Below are 22,263 nucleotides of genomic sequence, written 5' to 3'. Positions count from 1 at the left end.
AGCATTGCTGTTTCATCGGCAACCACGTATGACTTACTACAGAGATGCTGGGTTTAAGTTCTTTTTTACATTTCATCCTTTAGTGACAAGACCATCACATTCGCCACAACCACGCTTAAGCACACAACTCACCCATCACATGAACAAGTAAGTTTACTAGAATAAATTCAATAAAATATCAATGATATAAATTTTTGTTATACAAAGACTGTCCTAAAACATGATTAGAATCTTCTTAGGTATTTTAAAATGGTTCTAATTCAGTGGCTGCCTGAGGCAAGCAGAACTCAATAACTGGGAGCTAGGGAAAGAAGACTTTTTATTGTATACCCTTTCATACCTTGTGAATTTTGTACTACATATATAAATCATCTACTTAAACTGTTAAATTTTAAATGTTGCCAATTAACTAAAAACTTAGAAAACACTGGAACTATTCCGGTAAAGAGAGTTGGTAGTTAAGAAAACTAGATTTAGAATCAGAAAACTCTTAAATCTTTATCTGTAAAAAGTATGGCATGGTCCATATCGAAATAGATAACTGTAGAAGTAATTACTCCCTCTGAAGTTTTCATATAATCGTAACATGGAGAGAACTGTGCTTTCATTAATCATCACCATTATTTCCAATTTTCCTCTCATGTACTAGAATGAATGCAGATAAACTCACATGTGAGTTAAAAAAGAATAAACTTGTACTGACAATGACACCTTCAAGTACCCTGTCTAATCCCTTCTTACAGAGTTTTTATGTCCTTTTTTGATACACAATGCAACATTGCCATGTTAAGTCATTTTCCTTGGTGGAACTGAAGAATTCATCTGAATGCAAGAAAATGGATTCACGAGCCTTAAAAGTGAGTGCCAATCTGATTCCTAAAAACACAGGCAGTAAATTATGTCAATACTTAGTCAAACCATCAATACTAAAATGGTGTCACCAAGGCAGACTTCACAAGAACTTCCATGACAATGTCACTCCAGCTGAAAAAATATTCACGGGGTTTTACTGGATTCCAGATAAAATTAATCAAGTCTCATTATTATTTTCCATACCTAACCCCAATTCTCTTTATACTATATATTGCAGGAAAGGTTTCTATAAAAAAATATCAAAACTGCACATGCACTACTGAGAATATTTCCTTTGAAATGTGAGCCCCATCATCTAAAGGGACTTTGCTGAGCCTAGACCTCTGTTTGCTTCCGCAGCTCAAAAGAGATGGGGTGAAAGACACTCAGCCACACCTCTCCCCAAGCCAAACCTTGCGTGGCTCTGGAAAGAGCTATGGATCCTCTCCTTAGAAACATACACATTTATAAAAAATTGAAAACAATCTTAGGGGATTCATGAAAAACATGGGTCCAGAACCTTTTGTCAAAGTGATAAATGCTAGGAGACAAGTCTGTGAAAGAACTACACACATTGTAATACTCATATATTAAAGGTTTTACAATTCTTTTAAAAGGTATGTAAAATAATCCCTTTATGATTACTCTAATGTGTTTTTTTAATAGTTATTCAAATGGTATTTTTTAAAGATTTATTTATTTGAGAGAGAGAGAAAGAGAGCACGCGCATGCATGCGCTCAAGCAAGGGAAGGGGGAGAGGGACAGGGAGAGAAGCAGACTCCTCCCTGAGTGGGGAGCCCAACATATGGCCTGATCTCACAACCCTGAGACTATGACCTGAGCCAGAATCAAGAGTTGAACACTTAACCAACTGAGCCACCCACACACTCCATTATTCATGTTTTTTTTAAAAGATTTATTTGAGAGAGTGCGCGCACACACACGCGAGAGAGAACACGAGCAGGGGGGAGGGGCAGAAGGAGAGGGAGAAGCAGACTCCCTGCCAAGTAGGGAGCCTGATACGAGACTCAATCCCAGGACCCTGGGATCATGACTTGAGCCAAAGTCAGATGCTTAACCAACTGAGCCACCCAGACACCCCTATTCATATGTTTTTAAAAAATATTTCTACATACGCAATTCACTTTTCCACTTTTTTCTTAAAAGATGAAGAAATTAAGATATATTCTACAGCCACAAAAAGATTCATCATTAATACTACAGTGAGCAAGGGCCCCTGGGTGGCTCAGTTCATTGGTGATGCCTTCAGCTCAGGTCATGTTCCTGGGGCCCTGGGATCAAGCCCTACGTTGGGTTCCCAGCTTGACGCGGAGTCTACTTGTCCCTCTCCCTTTGCCCCCCCCACCATGCTCGTGCTCTCTCTGTGAAATAAATAAAATCTTTAAAAAAAAATAGTGCAGTGAGCAGAGTCAAGTGCAATAAATCACTTGCACTTATACTAGTTATAGTCAAGCTGGAGTAAAATCTGGGAGGGGAATACAAGGGAGCCTGCTGGGGTGCTGGAAATACTGGACACAGATAGTAGTTTCAAGGGAATAATATATATAAAAATTCACTGAGTTAGACACTTAAGATCTGCTTTTTCTCAAATCTAAGCTTGGCCAAATTCACATTGAGCAAGTTAATCAACTGCTCTCAGCTGTTTTATAAATTTGAAAATGGATCTTTTTTAAGTAAGCTTGAACTCATGACCCTGAGATCAAGAGTCACATGTTTGACCTCAGGGGCGCCTGGGTAGCTTAGTTGTTAAGAGTCCAACTCTTGATTTTGGCTCAGGTCATAATCTCAGGGTCGTGAGACTGAGCCCCACGTAGGGCTCTGTGCTGGACATGGAGCCTGCTTAGGATTCTTTCTCTCCGTCTTCCCCCACTTCACACTCTCTCTCTGAAAAAGATAAAAGAAAAAAAAAAGTCGCATATTCTACCAACTAAGCCAGTCAGGTACCCCTAAAATGGATTAATAAAACTTCCCCTAGAGTTACTGTGCGATCTATATAATACATGTATAGTACTTAGTACAAGGCTTCATACATAGTAAGCACTCAGTGAATGTCAATCTAATATATCATTACTACAGATGGTGGATTGCAACTTTTATCAACACGAGATATCTTTTTCCAGTTTAATAATAACAGTGATAAATTACAGATATCTCCCCAGGCCAACAGATAGACACATCCAATGCATTCCCTTAAACAAGGGTGTGTGTGTGTACACTCATTCGTATGCAAATAACAGAACTTACTCAACTATTCCCCAAGTAAGAGAAACACAGGTCATTTCCTTGTCATTAGAAATAAAGCTACAGTGAGTATCCATGCCCCTACATGGTTACTTCTGATATTTTTACAACTAAAACAAATCTTGCCATATGAACTCAAGGTACTTTTTTTTTTTTTTTAAGATCTTCTTTATTTATTTGAGAGAGAGCATAAGCGGGGTAAGGAGCAGACTCTCCACTGAGCAGGGAGCCTAACTTGGGGATCAATCCCGGGGCCCTGAGATCATGACCAGAGCCAAAGGCAGACCCTTAACTAATGAGCTACCCAGGTGCCCCTTTAAAGTACTTTCAAATAGGACACTTAAGGGACACCTGGGTGGCTCAGTTGGTTAAGCATCTGCCATCGGCTCATGTCATGATCCCAGGGTCCTGGGATGGAGTCCTTCACTGGGCTCCCTGCTCAGTGGGGAGACTGCTTCTCCCTCTCCCTCTGCCCCTCCCCCCTCCACTCATGTTCTCTCTAGCTTGCTCGCTCTCTCAAAAAAAAAAAAAAAAAAAAAAAAAGGACACTTTAGTCTCAAACAACCAAACAATTTTAACAACAGTTAGGGTATTGTACAGGTGCTATGGTAGAATAACCTGGGGTAAAAACCTCATAGATCCTACATTTATATATCAAATGAAAAGCTACAGTAAGTTATTCTTCCACATTTCAGAACACTAATCGTAATAGTCTAAAATCCATAGCTCTTTCCAAACATTCGAGGAATTAAAGATTTTATTTAATGACAGAAAAATAATTACAATATGCTTTTTTTTTTTTTTTTTTTTTTAGTGTGGATGCTCCAGTGGCTTTATTAACTCCTTTCTGCGGGTGGCAGTACCTTGTAGCTAGAGAGCTGGGAAGGAACCAGGAAGTGGTGGTCTCAGTATGGGTCATTAAAGGGGTACAGAGGGTGCTCTGCATCTCTCGGGAACCCTCTTACCATCCACTGTGAGCATGGGCACAATGTATCGCCAATTTTTATTCAGGGCATCTAGTTGCTTCATCTCATCTGGGCTAAAGGTAAAGTCAAACACCTGGATATTCTGGAGGATACGTGAAGGGGTGATACTCCTGGGGATGCAGATCACTTTCCGCTGGACCTGCCACCTGAGCAGGATCTGAGCTGGAGACCGGCCATACTTTTCAGCCAGGGCCAGGACCACTGGCTCCTCAAGTAGGACTGGTTCATCAGGATCACGCCAAGCTCGATCAGAGGAGCCCAGAGGGCTATAAGTGGTCACCTCCAGGCCGTGAGCTTGGCAGTGAGCAATGAGCTCCTTCTGAGCCAAGTATGGGTGACATTCCACCTGCAGGACAGCTGGGTGCACAGAGGCCACACGGAGCACATCATCAATCTGCCGACTGCTGAAGTTGGACAGGCCCAGTGCCCGTACCAGCCCCTTAGCCACCAGTGCCTCCAGAGCTTTCCAGGTCTCCTTCTAGTGGGTAGAGTCATAGCGGATAGTCCCATCGGCATTCCTAGGGAAAGGGTTGTCTCCCCGCTCAAAGGCATAAGTCCAGTGCATCAGGTACAGGTCCAAATACTCCAGCTGGAGGTCAGCCAGTGTCTTCCAGAGGGCAGGCTCCACATCCTCGGGATGGTGTTTAGTGTTCCACAGCTTAGAAGTCACGAACAGCTCCTATCGAGGCACCACCTTGCCGGGTCCCACGTTCTCCTTCAGGGCCTCCCTGATCTCAGTCTCACTGCCATAGATAGCAGCACAGTCAATGTGGCGGTAGCCTACACTCAGGGCATGCCTAACAGCTGCTTTCACCTGGCCAGGATCGCTCTTCCAGGTGCCCAGCCCAATCAGGGGCATCTTCTGCCCAGTATGCAGGAGGACACATGAAGCCGCCATTGTACAATATGCTCTTAAATGAACAAATATTAATTCTAATTTTGTTGAAATAAAGTAGATAGACATAAACTAGTTATCTCGGTGAGATGCAACCACAATTTCCAGCTTTACCTCTTGACTTATTTCTCAATCTTTCTACAGTGAGAGGATGTACTATTTTTGTAAGAATAAAAGTTCTGATTTTGTTTAAAAATAAGAGTGCAACATGCTTTCGGTATATGTAGCCAGCAAATTTATAGCTGTGTAACAAAGTACTTTTGTTTAATTTGGTTAGTCACACTGGCCTATGCCCAAACTGCTAAGAGAACCTCAAAAAAATCCCTTACAATTTCCAACAGTAAATTCTATCCCCACATCTCTATTTTCCACTCTGCCTGCTCTCACTTTCATATCTCCAAAACAGCATATTCTCATAAAATGCGGACAAGATACGAGTAGACAAAATCTGACACAGTCTATTTTAGCCACAGACTCCATCTTGGTGCAGCTTGTCTATTTTCAGCACAAACCTGCTTCAGGCCTGAGACCCAGGTTCCTTGATTCAGTCTCAAGTTCCATATTGAAACCAGTGTTCCTAAAAATAACTGACATCCTTTCCTACTTGCTCCTCCTTTGGATTTTGTCTGAAAAACCCTGTAATAAATCTTATTGCACGGACCCTCTTTATGCAAATCAGTTTTCACAAACTATTACTTTGTTGGCTAATAGTAAATGCCTATGATTTTTGTTAACTAAAGTTGTCAAATTTAAGAAAAATAATCTGATTTTAAATTATTACCCATAAACTAGGCTGCAATGCCAAAACGCTTTAGCTATGTGTCAATTCTTACATCAGAGCATGACACAGCCATACTCACCTTGGTTCAAGTAAGTGAGAGTCTCATCGTGCAGCTTCACTGCTGGCGAGGTGGCAGCACACATCACATATTGAAAGGGTGGGTGTTTAGTCTCACCGTCCAATGGAAGGCTGGAATCTTCCTGCTTAAAAATGGGCAATGCCAAGACATCGCTGAAAGGCAAAAGAATCAACACTGACCTTGAGTTTAAAATATTTAAAAGCATATAAAAACACGTAAAGGCGGTTTTAAAATGTAAGCTTGGGGTGCCTGGCTAGCTCAGTTGGTGGAGTGTGCAACTCTTGATCTCAGGGTTGTGAGTTTGAGCCCCACATTGGGTGTAATTGGGTGTAATGATTACTTTAAAAAATATGAAATTTTTATAAAAAAATAAGTAAAAATAAAATTTAAGCTCAAAAATGTCATGTAAAATAAAAGAACTATTCATGTAATTTGGCTCCCCAAAAGATAGTATTAATAACCCATGTCTCTAGCTGTGGGTATGGGGAGAAGGGGGAACAGCTATGATGAGGCAAATAAAATAAAAAGTATTTCATAGTTAATAAAGTCCATGCTACTGATTTAGCAAGAGATCTAATATATATGCTACTTCTTTAAACTCCATATCATTTCTATTTTAAAAAGAGCAAGTTGGGCGCCTGGGTGGCTCAGTCGGTTAGGTGTCTGCCTTTAGCTCAGGTCATGATCCCAGGGTCCTGGGATGGAGTCCCCCACTGGGTTCCCTGCGGAAGAAGCGGGGAGTCTGCTTCTTCCTCTGACCCTCCCCCCCTCATGCTCTCTCTCTCTCTCTGAAATTTTTTTAAAAAATCTTAAAGAGCAAGAGTGCATAGCTACCTGTTTTGAAAGGTCGGTCCAGAGGTACCATAAAATCACAGAGCAGCATTTGATTAAAATGGTACACTACAAAATGTGCCCTGCAAGGCCTGGCAAACGCTGAGAGCATAAAGCTTCATGCTTAGTCTAAGACAATGGCTTCTTCTGAGAAGCGAACAGCAGCAGTAGAAACAGCTGCTATTTTTTCCCCCCAAGAATAACTTGGGGCATTGATTGGAAGGGACATGGGTGGGGGGAGGCCTTCTGGGGTACGGTCTATATTCTCTGTTAACCCAAACACACACAGATGTATTATTTTGTTTTGTTACAAGAACAGCTGAGAATATAATTTACAATCCATAAAAATTCACCCTTTTAAAGTGTGCAATTCAATGGGTTTTGGTATTATTAACAGAGTTGTGCAGTTATCACAACTCTCTAATCCCAGAACATTTTCATCACCTCAAAAGGAAATCTCACACCCGTTAGCAGTCATTCCCCAGCCTTATCTCCTGACCCTACCCCTAGTCTTGGCAGTGATCTACTTTGTCTCTATGCATTTACCTATTCTGAACATTTAATGCAGAAGAATCACATGGCCTTCTTTTACTTAATGTTTTCAACATCCACCCCTGCTGAGCATGTATCAGCACTTCATCACTCCTTTTTGGGGATGAATGATATTCCCTTATGTATGGACAGACCACACTGTTGTTTATCCACTCTGGGACATCGGGGTTGTTTCCATTTTTTAGCTATTATGAATAATGCTGCTATGAACAGTTGCTTTTCATGTAGACATATGTTTAATTCCCTTGGATATAAACCTAGGAGTAGAATGGCTAGGTTATATGATTACTCTGTTTAACTTTTTGAGGAATTGCCAAATGGCTTTCCAAAGCAGCTGCACCATTTTACATTCCCACCATTAATCTATGAGTTATAGGCATTTGTTTTTGAGATAAATCACTGACCTATACATTTGTATCTTGTTAATGTTTCTATGCTCATTCCTCAGGAAAAAGTAAAATAATAACAAAATATCCAAATTAGGGGTGCCTGGGTGGCTCAGTTGGTTAAGCTATGAACTCTTGATTTCGGCTCAGGTCATGATCTCAGGTTGTGAGATCAAGCCGTACTCAGCAGGGAGTCTGCTCCAGATCCTCTCTCTCTCCCTCTGCTCCTTCCCCCCTGCCCCCCGCCCTGTGCTTGCTCACTCGCTCGCTCTCTCTAAAATAAATACATCTTTTAAAAAAATATATCCAGGGCACCTGGGTAGCTCAGTCCTTAAGCATCTACCTTTGGCTCAGGTCGTGATCCCAGGGTCCTAGGATCGAGCCCCACATCAGGTTCCCTGCTCAGAGGGAAGCCTGCTTCTCCCTCTCCCACTCCCCCTGCTTGTGTTCCCTCTCTCGCTTTGTCTCTCTGTCAAATAAATTTAAAAAAAAAGCTTTATTAAAAAACAAAAATTAAAAAATATATCCAAAGAATAACTACTATATCAACACTAATAGCAAGGGTTTGTCTGAATTGCTTATTTTCCTTTTTTATTCCTACAAGCCATTAACTAAGATATTTGGCTAGCCCATTTTAATTAAATTCAATTTAAAACAAAATGTTGAAATAAATGAGATGGGAGAGAAAGCCTGCATTGCATTCCCTCCTCCCTGCATATACTCTTATTAAAGCATCAGACTGATCATTCAGAGACTAATTACCCACTAGTTCTGCTCTTTATACCTGGAAACCGCCAAAATGCTTCTAAGCATACAAGTATAACTGAGAAACACAGTCAGTGGCGGTCCCCAGTCCTCCTCTAGGGCTCTTCTCAGCAATGCGGCCCAGGGGACACCTAAGTGGCACAGACATAAAACCTGGTGGCAACTATAGAAACTTTTCAGGTGACCACCAAATTTGAATTCCAGGGGATATTCTGGGCACTATACTGGAGTTTGGGGGAAGAAAAGTGCTATAAAATGAGATTCTAAGGCGTGGAATACTAAATAATACTAAAACCACTGGTTGAAAATTAAAACATTTTCAAGTTTATAATAAAAGGATACATTGGTATAAAAAAAGTGGTACTATAAGACTTAGAAACAACTCTCTTCGTGAAGAAACAACTATAACGGTCAAAATGGTTCCACGGTATACGAAAATATATATATTCTTATGTCCTATATATGTAAGCATTTAAAGGACAAGAAAAAGAGGCGCCTGGCTGGCTCAGTCAGTAGAGCATGCAACTCTTGATCTCTGGGTTGTAAGTTTGAGCCCCAAGTTGGGGGTAGAGATTACTTGAAAATAAAATCTTAAAAAAAAAAATCATTTGCTATTGAAATCCCAATTAATTTTTTACTTCATTAGAAAGTGCATTCCAATCAACACAGCAGTCAGTGATCCTCCTCAAACAGAAGCCAGATCATTTCATTCCTTTGAAATTGCTCCCTCAGCTCACTTTCAATTAGGGTCCCTTCAAGGCCCCACTCACGTTGCTCCTTTCCCCCTCTTCTACTTGCCCTCACTTCCCCTGCCCCCCACACCAGCCTCCCACCCTGCCTTTTTCAAGGCATCTGCACTGGCACTGGGTTTGGCTCGACTCTTCTGCCAATGTCTGCCTAGTTCACTTCATTTAAATGTCACCTTCACAGTGACAGCCAGACAACTGCAGTCCTCTCATCCATGTCCCCAACTTCCCTTGTCCTGCTCTATCTACCCACAAAGCTAATCACATTCTCACAGTACACAGGACTTAAGTCTGTATCACCCAGAAGTACACAACAACCATCTCCCCAAATTTCACTTCATTGACTCACCCAGCATTTAGCACAAAGAAGGGTCTCAAATACCTCCTGAACTAATGAACCAACTGCAACACTAATAATCAATTATTACTAAAAGGAAAGACCAGGTGTCTCGGTAATTTAAGATCATCATTTCTACTAGGCTGAACCTGAAGAAAGTTCTAGTATTCAGTTGTTTTTGTAATCCCATATCCCCGACAGGTAGAGCTCCCAGGGATCTGACAAGCAAATGAAAAGTTTCTCAAGGCTTCAAATCATTACAAGTAATTCTGAAATGCCAGTACCCAAAAATAACCAGGCACACAAAGACAAACAAGACTCTGGGAGCAAGAACCAACAGCAAAAACAACAGATGGCATACACCCAGTTCCAGATCGGTCTGTTGGTATTCAGCTCTTTCCCGCCTCTGCTGCAGAGGGTTCGAGGTCTGAAACTACACATACAAGACGTGTTGCCAGCTGGAGTCTTGCTAAGTTGTACAAGGGAAGCAGTGGTGGGGAATTAAAAGGGAGTGGGAAAAGACAGGCAGGAAACCGCACAGACTGCAGCTACAGGAAATTTCCGGGCTCTAGCAGCCATGCCTCCAGCAGCTAGCCCAGGAGCAACCAGGTAACAAGTGCCCCCCCCCCCCAACCCTTCCAGCACCTTTGCAAATACTTTATTACATCTTTCTCTACTCTAAACATCTAAATGGTTTCTATTTTCCTAACTGGACACAGATGGATACCCCCAAAGAATTCGGATGCTAGAATTAATGGACTCATACTATAAAATTATGCTTACTTTGTTTAAAAAAATAAAAGACAAGCCCAAAAAGATCGCAAGGAAGAGGAAATTTTAAGGGACAGCAAAACTGAAAAGGAACAAACAGGACTTCTTTTAAAAAAATTTTTTTAAAGATTCCATTTATTTATTTGACAGAACGAGCACAAGCAGGGAGAACAGCAGAGGGAGAAGGAGAAGCAGGCTCCCCGCCGAGCAGGGAGCCCGATGTGGGGCTCAATCCCAGGACCCTGGGATCACGACCTGAGCCGAGGGCAGACACTTACCTGACTGAGCCACCCAGGCATCCCCAAACAGAACTTCTAGAACTGGAAAATAAAATTGCTAAAATTAAGAACTTAGCTGTAACAGCTCAGACAGAAATGTAGAGTAAATAAGGAAACTGGAATATAGGCAAAAGTAAGTTATTCAGAAGGCAGCAAAGAGTGAAATGATGGAAAATGCAAAAGAGAAAGAAAGGACAAAGTGAGATTTTACACTGAAGTTCCAGAAGAGGGAAAAATATTGTGGAGGCAATATTTGAGATCAAGGCTAAGCAAGTCCCAGAACTGATGAAATATACCAATGCACTGATTCCAGAAGCTCAAATAACCAAAGCAGGATAAATAAAAGAAATCCCCACCTAAATACATCAAGAAAAACATCTAAGCCAGTATAGTCTGTGGAAGGAAGTACCAAGTAAGGGATTCAATCAGCGGAAAGCAGGAATGGGGAGGAAGTGGTGGAAGGGTCCGAGGAGTCCTGGAGTCATCAAATGCCAGGGGTGGGGAGTAGTGGATGAGGCCACTATGAGAACACAGGGGCAATGGCAAAAGGATGCACCGGAACACTGAGGCTGTAAACTTCAAGTGAGACCCATTCAATGTTCTTCCAGACCACATTCAGCTGCTTAGGTGACTTAAAAGTGAAAAATCACATTTAATCAGGGTTACAGTTTTGCTAAAATAAAAAAGATGGGAAGGGACTAAAGCAAGAGAGGGCAAGAGAAACAAGGGTATATGTAAGGAAGTAATACAACGACTGACCATGAAAATTAAAACTGGCTGAAGGAAAAAAAAAGGTGTTAAGAGGGTGATGGGGTGCCTGGGTGGCTCAGTTGGTTCAGCTTCTGACTCTATTTCAGCTCAGGTCATGATCTCAAGGTTGTGAGATTGAGCCGCACTCAGTGGGGAGTCTGCTTCTCTCCCTCTCCCCCTTCCCCTGCTTGTGCTCTCTCTCTAAACTAACTAACTAAATAAATAAATCTTTAAAAAAGAAGAAAAAAGAAAAGAAAAAAAGGGCGAACAGAGTCCAATCAAGGACTGTAGTTGGGCCAAATGACAGCAAGAGGAAGGTACTGAGGGAGTGAGCTGAAAGGGTAGAAGGTGGTAGTTAACACTGAACCCTGAATTTGAGATTATACATGGGTTACATGATTGGAAATGTCAAGGTCTAACATATGATCAAAGGATTGAGAAGCTGAAGATAATACCAATGCAAGAAAGATACAAGGAACAGAAATGTTAGGCTACTGGAAGGCCCATTTAGATATCTTCGGAAATCACCAAGAATTTAGTAGTATCAGATAGTGATATCGAACCAGGACCTATAATTTTAAAAACGAGGACTGACCCAGAAATCACTGAGATGACTGAAATAATTGGGTGACTGGCTGATATTTGGTTAACATGAAATTCAAAGTTGGGGGGGTCTTACAAGGAAGGAGAAAGGGAGAATAGCTTAAAAGTAGCAGTGAGAAGTAAGGAGGATCCTTCTTCCCTCACCTTCCGGGCAGTGGGAAGCGAGTGGAAATGAACTACCACCACTTGGTAGGGCTTCAGAGGAAAAGTATATACTGAGAGGACAGCCAGCATTCCAAAAGAACAGGAAGGTGAAGATATCATTAAGAGACAAAGTTGCCTGTGTTAGTTTCCTCAGGCTGTCCTAACAAAGTACCAAAAACTTAAAGCAACAGAAATTTACATCTCTCAGCTCTATAGAGGTCAGAAGTCTGAAATAAGCATGCTGGAGAGTGGGTCTGGGCCTCTCCTTCAGCTTCTGGTGTTTGGTGAAGTCCTCTGCACTCCCTGGCTTGTGGATGCATCCCTCCAATCACATGGCCAGCTTCCCCTTCTAAGTCTTCACTTAGTCTTCCCTCTGTGCCCAAAAGTCTTCTTTTTATAAAGATACCAGTGCCCATCCTCATTATATCATTTTAACTTGATTACCCCTATAAAGACCTTATTCAAAAAAGGTCACATTCTGAGGTCCTGAGGGTTAGGACTTCCAATATACCTTTTTGGGGGGACACAATTCAATCCATGTGATGGCAGACTGAGGATTCCAGAGGACAAGGTGGAAGGATGTTCAGAACCGGTAAGAAAAGGGAGATGGCTAAGAATAAGGAGGTGCGGGGACACCTGGGCGGCTCAGTTGGTTAAGCGTCTGCCTTCGGCTCAGGTCTTGATCCCCGGGTCCTGGGATTGAGCCCCGCATCGGGCTCCCTGCTCTGAGGGGAGTCTGCTCCTCCCTCTTCCCAGCTCGTGCTCGCACATGTACACACATGCACGTTCTCTCAAATAAGTAAAATCTTAAAAAAAAAAAAAGAACTGATGGGGTGCAGCGCCACAGTGCTGACCAAAATGCAGGAGAAAAGCAGTGTCCTGAAACTGGAGTTTCTTGTAGTCTTTTGTTTTTTTTAAAGATTTTATTTATTTATTTGACAGAGGGAGTCACAGTGAGAGAAGGAACACAAGCAGGGGGAGTGAGGGAGGGAGAAGCAGGCTTCCTGCTGAGCAGGGAGCCCAATGCGGGGCTCCATCCCAGGACCCTGGGATCATGACCTGAGCCGAAGGCAGATGCTTAACGACTGAGCCACCCAGGCGCCCCAAGTTTCTTGTAGTCTTAACAAACAAACAAACAAATATTAAGGGCACAAAAGGTCTGGGGTCTGGTCCAATATGCCCTAAAAAATTATATATATGAATGCCTAGGAGAGACAGACCAAAAAGAAAAGGCACAAGTAAGTATGAATAAAAAAGGAGCTATCACTAATAAAAACTAAAAAAATGAGGGGTGCCTGCGTGGCTCAGTTGGTTAAGCATCTGCCTCCGGCTCAGGTCAGGATCCCAGAGTCGTGGGATCAAGCTCCGCATCAGGCTCCCTGCTCAGCAGGGAGTCTACTTATCCCTCTCCCCCCCACTCGTTTTCTCTCTCAAATAAAGAAAATAAAATTAAAAAAATCCTAAAAAGATGAAAATATCACTACCTTTATGCCAATACATTTGAAACTGTTTTCTCTCTCAAATAAAGAAAATAAAATTAAAAAAATCCTAAAAAGATGAAAATATCACTACCTTTATGCCAATACATTTGAAACTATGGATAAGATGAACAATTTCCTAGAAAGATAACTTATCAAAACTTCCTTCAACGGCTGGCTCATCTGGTGGAGGATTGACTCTTGATCTTGGGGCTGTATATTCAAGCCCTGTGTTGGGTGTAGAGATTACTTAAAAAAATAAAATCTTAAAAAAACTTTCTTCAAAACATAAAAATCTTTTAAAAATAATCCTACAGAGACTGATATCGTGGTTAAAATTTTCCCCCAAGGAAAATTCCTGCCCTAGAATGGTTTTATAGGCAAGTTCTGTAAAACTTTCAAAGATAGTTCTTGCAGAAAGTCTTCAACAGAACAGAAAGAGAAGAAATACTTTGACTCACTTTATGAGCCTAATTTTGAAGTCAAAACTAGCCACAAACAGAGCTAAAAAAGAAAATGAAAAGCTCGTTTCAGCCATAAATATAGAGGCAAAAGTCCCAAATTAAGAATTAACAAACCAAATCCAAGAGTATAATGACAAAGCATGATCTAGTTGAGTATTCCCCAGGAACACAAGGAGAGAATACAGAATCTGGAAACAGAACACCACACTTCTGGACAGTTGATTTAGAACAGAATGGCATTGTGAAGAGGTTCGAGTAAAAAGTCTTTTCAAGCAGGGAAAAGTGCAATTGGCCTCCTACTTCATACCATACCAAAAGAAAAAAAATTATTCCAGGGCGCCTGGGTGGCTCAGTTGGTTAAGCGACTGCCTTCGGCTCAGGTCATGATCCTGGAGTCCCGGGATCGAGTCCCACATCGGGCTCCCTGCTCAGCAGGGAGTCTGCTTCTCCCTCTGACCCTCTTCCCTCTTGTACTCTCTGTCTCTCATTCTCTCTCTCAAATAAATAAATAAAACTTAAAAAAAAAAAAAAATTATTCCAGACAGACTGTATACTTAGGTATGAAATTATAAAGTAATAAATCTTTAGAGAAGACTGTAAGAATATCTTATACCCTCACAGTAAGGACTAACTGTAAGTGAAAAGATTAGTCAATGTGACCATATCAAAATCTAGAACATTCAAAAGCCACCAAAAAGAGAATGGAAAGGCAAGTCACAGAGGTAAGGTATTTATGACATATATGCATGATCAAAGGCTAGTGTCCAGGATATATGAAGAACTACAACAAGAAAGAAAATAAAAAAGAAAACAACAGAACTGAATGAAGAAAAAGGTGTCGTCTTCAAATCCTCCGACAGACTTAGCTGAATATATAGCTTTAAAATGCATCTATTAGAAAACAAACACCAAAAACTAAGGAGGAAAAAGCATCCAACCAACGAAGTTGGAAAATAACAAGAGCAAGCAAGAAAGTGAGAAAAAAATGACCACAAAAGTAAAATAGAAAATCCAACAGAAAAGAAAAATAAAACCAAAATTTGGTTCTTGAGAAGCACTGAAGATACAGACAAACCTCTGAAATAGGTCACAAAAGAAGGAAAAGACAATAGTAGCACATAAAGTAAAAGGGAACAATCACAAATATTGTAGAGATCTTCTTTAAAAAAATCTGTAAACTTAGAGCAATTTTCTATGAAATTTAAAATTACCACAACTGGGCGCCTGGGTGGCTCAGATGGTTAAGCGTCTGCCTTCAGCTCAGGTCATGATCCCAGGGTCCTGGTATCGAGTCCCGCATCGGGCTCCCTGCTCCTTGGGAGCCTGCTTCTCCCTCTGCCTCTCTCTCTCTCTCTCTCTCTCTTTCTCTCTCGCTCTGTCTCTCATGAATAAATAAATAAAATCTTTAAAAAATAAATAAATAAATAAAATTACCACAACTGGCTAACATACATAAATTCTGAATATTCCTATGTCTGTTAAATCAATTACAGGTGCAGTCAAACACCTACTCGTGCATAAAAAGTTAAAATCACCAAATCCAGGCTGTATTCCAGGTGAGCTTTACAAAATCTTGAACAAACAGTTAAGTCTCATCTCATAAAAAAACTGTTTAGGGACACCTGGCTGACTCAGTCCACAGAGTACACAACTCTTGATCGCAAGGCTGTGGCTTCAAGCCCCATGTTAAGCGTAGAGCCTATATACATATATACATATATGTATATGTATATATGTATATATATATATACACACACACATATAAATACATAAATAAAACTTTTTAGCCCATAAAAAGAGCAAGCTATCCAACTCACTTGACACTAATACAGCTTTGATGTTTTAAAAAAATAAACAGGAAGAAAAGAAAATTGAGGACCAATCTCATTTAGGAATAAAGATAACCTATTTATGAAACTTTGGGAACATTCTCTAAAATCAGTAAGAAGACTAAAAACTCAAGTTTCTAGTGGTTCTAAATAACACTGCAGTGAAGCCCTAGCCAACACACTAAAGCAAGAAAATGAAATGTAAAGATCATATAGGAAGAAATAAATCTACCATTATTTAAAGCTATTGTCTAACTAGAAAGTCTGAGATCCTACAAATTATTAGAACTATTAAGTTCAGGGGTGCCTGAGTGGCTCAGTCGGTTAAGCATCTGCTTTCAGCTTGGGTCATGATCTCAGGGTCCTGGGATCAAGTCCTGCATGTGGCTCCCTACTCAGCAGGGAACCTACTTCTCCCTCTCCCACTCCCCGTTTGTGCTCTCTCTCTGTCAAATAAATAAATAAAATCTTTAAAAAGTGGGGGGGAGAACTCTTAAATTCAGCAAGGTCCTGGAGGGAAAAAAAAAAAGCAAGATACAACAAAACAAAGAAAAAATACATATAGCCTTACTGGCTGATTTTTCTCCTATCCAGAAAGATCATGCTCTACTACCTTGAGAAGACCTCTCTACTAATTGGTAGGCAGCCAAAGGGTGCAATGGAAAGAAGTAGAAGCCATACCCTAGCTCTAGAGCTTCAAATTCCAGCTCCACCATTTGTTGAGTGACATTGTGGCAGGCTACTTAACTTCTCTGAGCTTTAATAATGGGTTTACTTTAATTTAGAAGAAAACATTTTAAGTATCTAAACTGTGGCACACGTTAAACCAGAGATTCTCAAAAGTGTAATTTGTGGTATCCTGAGGAAACAGACTCTTTCAGGGGGTTCGGGAGGTCAAACCTATTTTCAGAACAATACTAAAACATGATTTGCCTTTTTCACTTTGATGACATTTGCACTCAACCAATGGTGATTAGAACTGCTGGGGCCTTAGCATGAATCAAGGCAGTGGCACCAAACTGTACCCAAATCAAGGCAGTGGTGGTCACTGCATAAAAATTATTTTTTTTTTAAAGATTTTATTTATTTATTTGAGAGAGAGAGAATGAGAGACAGAGAGCATGAGAGGGAAGAGGGTCAGAGGGAGAAGCAGACCCCCCGCTGAGCAGGGAGCCCGATGTGGGACTCGATCCCGGGACTCCAGGATCATGACCCGAGCCGAAGGCAGTCGCTTAACCAACTGAGCCACCCAGGCGCCCCTGCATAAAAATTATTAATTTTAGTATATATTGGTTCTTGGGTAGGTATATTTCTGCTGCACACCGAAGTGCAATGGTTGTTTCAAGGAAAGCTTTTACGCCACCATGTTGATTTGCAGGCTGAACGAGCAGTTTCTCTCACAGAATATCACTTTAACTTGAAAGAAAAACTAAACTATGATTATTCAGATCTGGGTATGTGACAGAAACTTCCTCAAAAATGAACAAAGTGAGCCGATCATTTCCCGGAAAACAACTACGATGGTTTCAGAGTAGGCAGTTAGTTAGGTTCTAATAGGATGCCTGCAAGCCAGCATACAGGAAGTCACTGCCAACTATGAGGAAGTCAGAGGCCTGTCCTGGCAGCACTCAAAAACAAAACCACAAGAAACTGGACCAAACCAGACAGGTCCAAGATGGCTGACAAAGTAGGTCAAGGTTCACATTATTCCTTTATTACACTACATTACCATAGCTAAAATCTCCTCCCTATAGGTGCCATGACAGGAAACCCCTGACCAAATAAGGAAGAAAAGGCTATGCTTCCAAGAAATCCGTTCCTCAAGTAGTGAAGATTGCACCCCCTTGTTAACAACTGTTAAAAGACAGAAACCCAGGGGCACCTGGGTGGCTCAACTGGTTAAGCATCCAACTCTTGATCTCAGCTCAGGTCTTGATCTCAGGGTCTTGATCTTAGGGTCGTGAGTTCAAGTCCCGCGTTGGGCTCCACAATGGGCGTGGATAAAAATCCAAACCCTAGTGGACACCACTCTCCCACTGTCCCTGGAGCCCGCCAGCATTCGCATTTTGAGAGCATACTTTTGCTTTAATAAACTTTCCTGCTTGTACTGCTGTGTTGTGTCTGTCCTTGAAGTCTTTCTCCTGATGAGATCAAGAGCCTCTGGTGACATCATTTGGACAAGCTGGGTCAAAAGCCTCACAACCCGAGGTCTCCCCAGTCTATGCGGCAACAAGATGAACTGCCTTCTGTAAAGTAATAATTTAATATTTTATGAGTAATCTAAAGAGGTCACGGTACTTCCTAAGTCCTAAAAATTAAGTTGTTACAGATTATAAATTTCATGTAAATAGTAAGATGGAAAGAAAATTACCAGGTGGCCCAAAAGACCTTCTCAAGAAAGTTTTAATGAGCTACTTTCTAAAGGTCATTTAGTTATCTGTCCCTTACTTCAGAAAACATGAATGACCCAGATTTCAAGTTACAATGGGTTTCAGCCTTCCTTCAGTGAGGGGAAGCTTAGCCTTCATTTGGAATGGTAGTGCCACTAACAGGTCACCTGGACCAACACTGTTAACATCTATGGGCTTCAGTTTACTCACTTAAAATAAAAGGATTGGTTTAGAAGTCTCTAAGGTCTCTTCACCCGTCTCTAGTAGAATCTTGATATGGTAACTAAGATTCTAAAAAACATTTATGACCTGCCTCATTTCAAACAGAATCTGCAGTAGCTCATACCTCACATACAAATGTGGTATACCAGTACACACAGAAGCGGGGAGAGAGAAGGCAGGGGCGGGAGGGGGGAGGGGAGACAGAGACAGAGAGAAAACGAAAGAGTCAAGAAGAAAAAAAGGAGGGGAAGAAGCAAAGGCAGTATCAGAAATTTGCCACGACACACCCAATACTATCAGCCTGCATTGTTTAACGCAAATAGTTTTGTTTTTTGTTTTTGTTTTTTTAAAGTAGGCTCCATGCCTAACATGGGGCTTGAACTCACGACCCTGAGATTAAGAGGCACATGCTCTACCGAGGCAGCCAGGTGCCCTAATGCAAACACATTTTTAAGTCAGACTACTGAGAAAAACCATCTTTCTTACAAGGCATTTCCCCCCATTTTCTTAAAAAGTCTTTAAAAATGGATAGTTTAAGGGGCTCCTGAGTGGCTCAGTCAGTTAAGTGTCTGCCTTCGGCTCAGATCATGATCCCCAGGTCCTGAAATGGAGGAGGGCTCCCTGCTCAGTAGAGAGCCAGCTTCTCCCTCTCCCTCTGCTGCTCCCCCTGCTTGTGCTCTCTATCAGATAAATAAAATCTTTTTAAAAAAATAAAAATAAAAATGGATGGTTTAAGCCATCCAGAGAGCAAATATAATAAGCATACTTCACTTTACTTTGGAAATCAAAAAAATTTACTTTGTAGGCAGCCTTTCATTTAAGAAGTCACTTTTCCAATAATTTCAAATATAGCACCCTGAGTTTACTTCTTGAACTTAAGAAAGAAATCAAAGAGAAAGATAAGAATCAATAGCCTTACGTCCCATTTGATGCCAGATGAAAAGAGACTGCCTGCCCATACAGAAGATAGATACCAGGCTCCTAAGATCTAGCCTTCTTAGGACTCTAGGTCCAAGCCGGGAAGTGCAATCAAAGGAAGCCTCCAACAGCCTAAAGCCTTCTTCAGACTTAGTTCATATCAAGTCCACTTTCGAACTGCCCAAGTTTGAATTTCAAATAAAGGGCCTTGAATTTGCAAGAAGCAAGCAAGTAGTCTCATCAGCTCCTCAGTTTTGAGGACCCAATTAAATATGGGAAAAAACAAAACAAAACCTAAGTAAACTCCTTAAAAACTGGTACTTGCCTTCAAAAATACCTGAAATTTTAGATTAAATGACACACCATGTAAGCAATAACCAAAAACATTTAATGGAAAGTTTCCCCATGGCAAGTGTTGTAAAAGACCTGTAATCATAAAGATGTCAGACATTATTTTAAGAACAAGGTCAGGGAAAGGTTAAAATCATGATTTTCTTTTTCACAGACTAAACCATAGACAAAAGTTCATTAGCTGGCTGAGTCACTAAAACAAATAAAACTCTAGGAAAACAGTAAAACCTCAAAATAACCCTAATAAGCAAAGTTCTTGGCAGCAAACTTTCATTTTACCATAACTGAGAAGTGAGAAGCAACTTTTCAGTTGAAAACACTAAATTCCCTTCATGTACCTTAACTGGTCTCAAGGAGCAGCATGGCACTCGAGGCCTGTGTTTTAACTAGGAAATCACTGTCTCTAGTACTGTGTGGGGTGACCCTATGACTTTCAATAGATCAATTTCTTCAACTGAGACAGTTGTTCTAGAAAATAAGTCACTTTATCCAGAGCCCTCAAGTTGCACAACTGCGGAGACCAAGTGCCAAGTTCAGGGAGAGGAGCACATACCTAATCAGGGTCAGAATCTGGTTTCCTCCACACACTTCCACACTCTTAAGAAACATCTCCTCCTGAGAGTTCTTTATTGCCCAGAGTTTCCCCTTTAAGATATAAAAGCTCAATTTCTTCAGGGAGCAGCCCCCACCATTCCAGGCCTGCTCGGACCCCTAAGTCTCTCTTCAGGACATTTATGCTCTCTGTCCTCCCCGAGAGCAGCAGTGAGATGTATGAAAGCTACTGGGAGACTGGACAGCACTTCAAAGACATCAGGCATTAAAGAACACATTTAGAAAAATCTCAATTCGCCTTAACAAAAAGCTGCCAAAGTACGGAATTGTACACCTTAATCAGGTGAACTTATAGTGCATACACCATATTTCAATATACTGCTAAAAATAAAAATAAAAAACCACCAAACTGACAAGTTAAAAACAAAAACAAAACAAAACAAAAACCCCCAACACAGCATTCTTCAGGATAAAGGCCAGAGACTAAGCTCTGATGTGTTTCAACCTTCAAAATTAAACAAAATGAATGGCTGCTGGTACAGGCAGCGGAGACTAAACAAACTATTGTTTGTTGTGCAATCACTGCATCTTAAAGCCTTCCTCAAAAGAAAAGAGCCTAAGAGGATGGTCCCCAAAACGAAAAATTTCACTTTGAAACAATCAAAAAACATCACTAAGGTGCTTTTTTCCCCTGCGTCTACTTTCACTTATGATATAATTACTATTGTAACAGCAAGTGATTAAAATTTGATACCAGGAAAGACTACAATGTGGAACAGAATAGGAACTGATAACCAAAACCTTGGAGAGTATTTTCCCAATACAAGTTCTACCGTTTCGTACACTCTATTTCAGCTCCAAGGGGCTTATAAATCACTTGCAAGGAAAAGGAAGCCCCTTCCCCCACCAACCCAAGTCATCCCAACAGCCGGCCAGTTTTACAGCAAAAATGAAGCCCTCAGAGGCAGTTCCCCGGGCGTCTTGCAGGGCTGCCCTCCCACGCCCGCCACCCGGGTGGACAGACGCCCGCGGGGCTCCCTGGGCCCGACGGCCACGCGGCAGGGCCCGGGCACTGCTGGGCGCAGCCGCGCCTGGCAGAGGCTCTGGGTCGTGCAGGCCTTCCCCAAGGAAAACGGAGCTTCCGCCCGCCCGGCCCGGGGCGCCCGGTACCTCATGCTGTAGGCGCCGGCACCCAGCTCCTGCCCGATGCCCGAGAGGCTGGCGTCGAAGTCGTGCACCAGCCCGGACTCGATCACCTCGTCCATCTTGAGCACCCAGGCCATCTTCCGGCCTCGCCGCCGCCCGGCGCGGCCTCCGCGAGCAGGCGATGGGGCCGGAGCTCCGCGGGCGCGCCCTGGGGGAGGGCGCGGGTGAAGCCTCGGGCGGCGCGGCGGATGGTCACCACAGGCGGCCCGGGCGGCGGCCGGGGCGAAAGCGTCCGGGGCCCCGCAAGCAGGGCACGGCGAGCCCGGCGAGCAGCTGCAGCGGGAGCGGCCGGGCAGCCGGCAGCGCCTCCCTCCCGCGGGCGCCGGCCCCGCGCCTCATGCCGCCGCCGCCGCCCACCCCCAGCCCCGCTAGCGCTGCAGCCGCCGCCGCCCGCCCCGCCCCGGAGCCTCCGGACGCATCCTCCCCGGCACTGCCCGGGGGCGGGAGCTCAGCCCGCCAGTCACCCGATCCCCGGTCTCGACCCCGGCCCTCGGCCCACCCGCCCAGGTACTAGCGCCCCGCCACCCCGGCCAACCCCGCCGCCGCCGCTCCGCGGGCCCGGACGCAGGCTCCTATATGGCTGCGGCCTGAGCTCTCTCGCCGCTTCCGCCTCCTCCGGCCCCGCCCCGGCCCCGCCCCCACCCCGGTTTTCGCCACTCGCCCGGGCCCGCCCCGCTCGGCCTGGCGCTTTGGGGAACTCCCGGCGCTTCAGGACCGAGAAACTGTTCAGGCCGGGTAGCGCGGCCCCGCCCACGCGGCAGATTCGCAACCCCTGCGGCCCACCGCCTCCCCGCACGCCAGCCCAAAAAGAGGTGGTGCCCGCTGGGCAGCCAG

General features: G+C 42.9%; 1 protein-coding gene and 1 pseudogene across 9 annotated transcripts in view; both read right to left on the bottom strand.

The window, feature by feature from the left end:
* The window catches only part of UBP1 (upstream binding protein 1), a 55,470-nt gene extending 33,532 nt beyond the window's left edge, over nucleotides 1–21,938 (bottom strand). For 4 of the 9 annotated variants that reach the window (XM_027587505.2, XM_027587508.2, XM_027587507.2 and 1 more), the window contains exons 1-2: nucleotides 21,394–21,662; nucleotides 5,857–6,008 (exon numbers count right to left, since the gene is read on the bottom strand). In XM_027587505.2, the coding sequence (XP_027443306.1) occupies nucleotides 5,857–6,008; nucleotides 21,394–21,506 (265 nt within the window). In that variant the 5' untranslated portion in view covers nucleotides 21,507–21,662. Of the gene's footprint in view, nucleotides 1–5,856; nucleotides 6,009–17,868; nucleotides 18,037–21,393 lie in introns of all 9 variants that reach the window. The other 5 variants (XM_027587504.2, XM_027587506.2, XM_027587509.2 and 2 more) reach the window with 4 other exon arrangements.
* LOC113918752 lies at nucleotides 3,686–5,995 on the bottom strand (annotated as a pseudogene).
* Nucleotides 21,939–22,263: the final 325 nt, after the last annotated feature.

This window comes from Zalophus californianus, chromosome 1, assembly GCF_009762305.2.
Source record: "Zalophus californianus isolate mZalCal1 chromosome 1, mZalCal1.pri.v2, whole genome shotgun sequence".
In the NCBI taxonomy this organism is placed as follows: domain Eukaryota; kingdom Metazoa; phylum Chordata; class Mammalia; order Carnivora; family Otariidae; genus Zalophus; species Zalophus californianus.
Note: the sequence above shows the minus strand (reverse complement) of the source record. Positions and strands in the feature narration are given on the sequence as shown.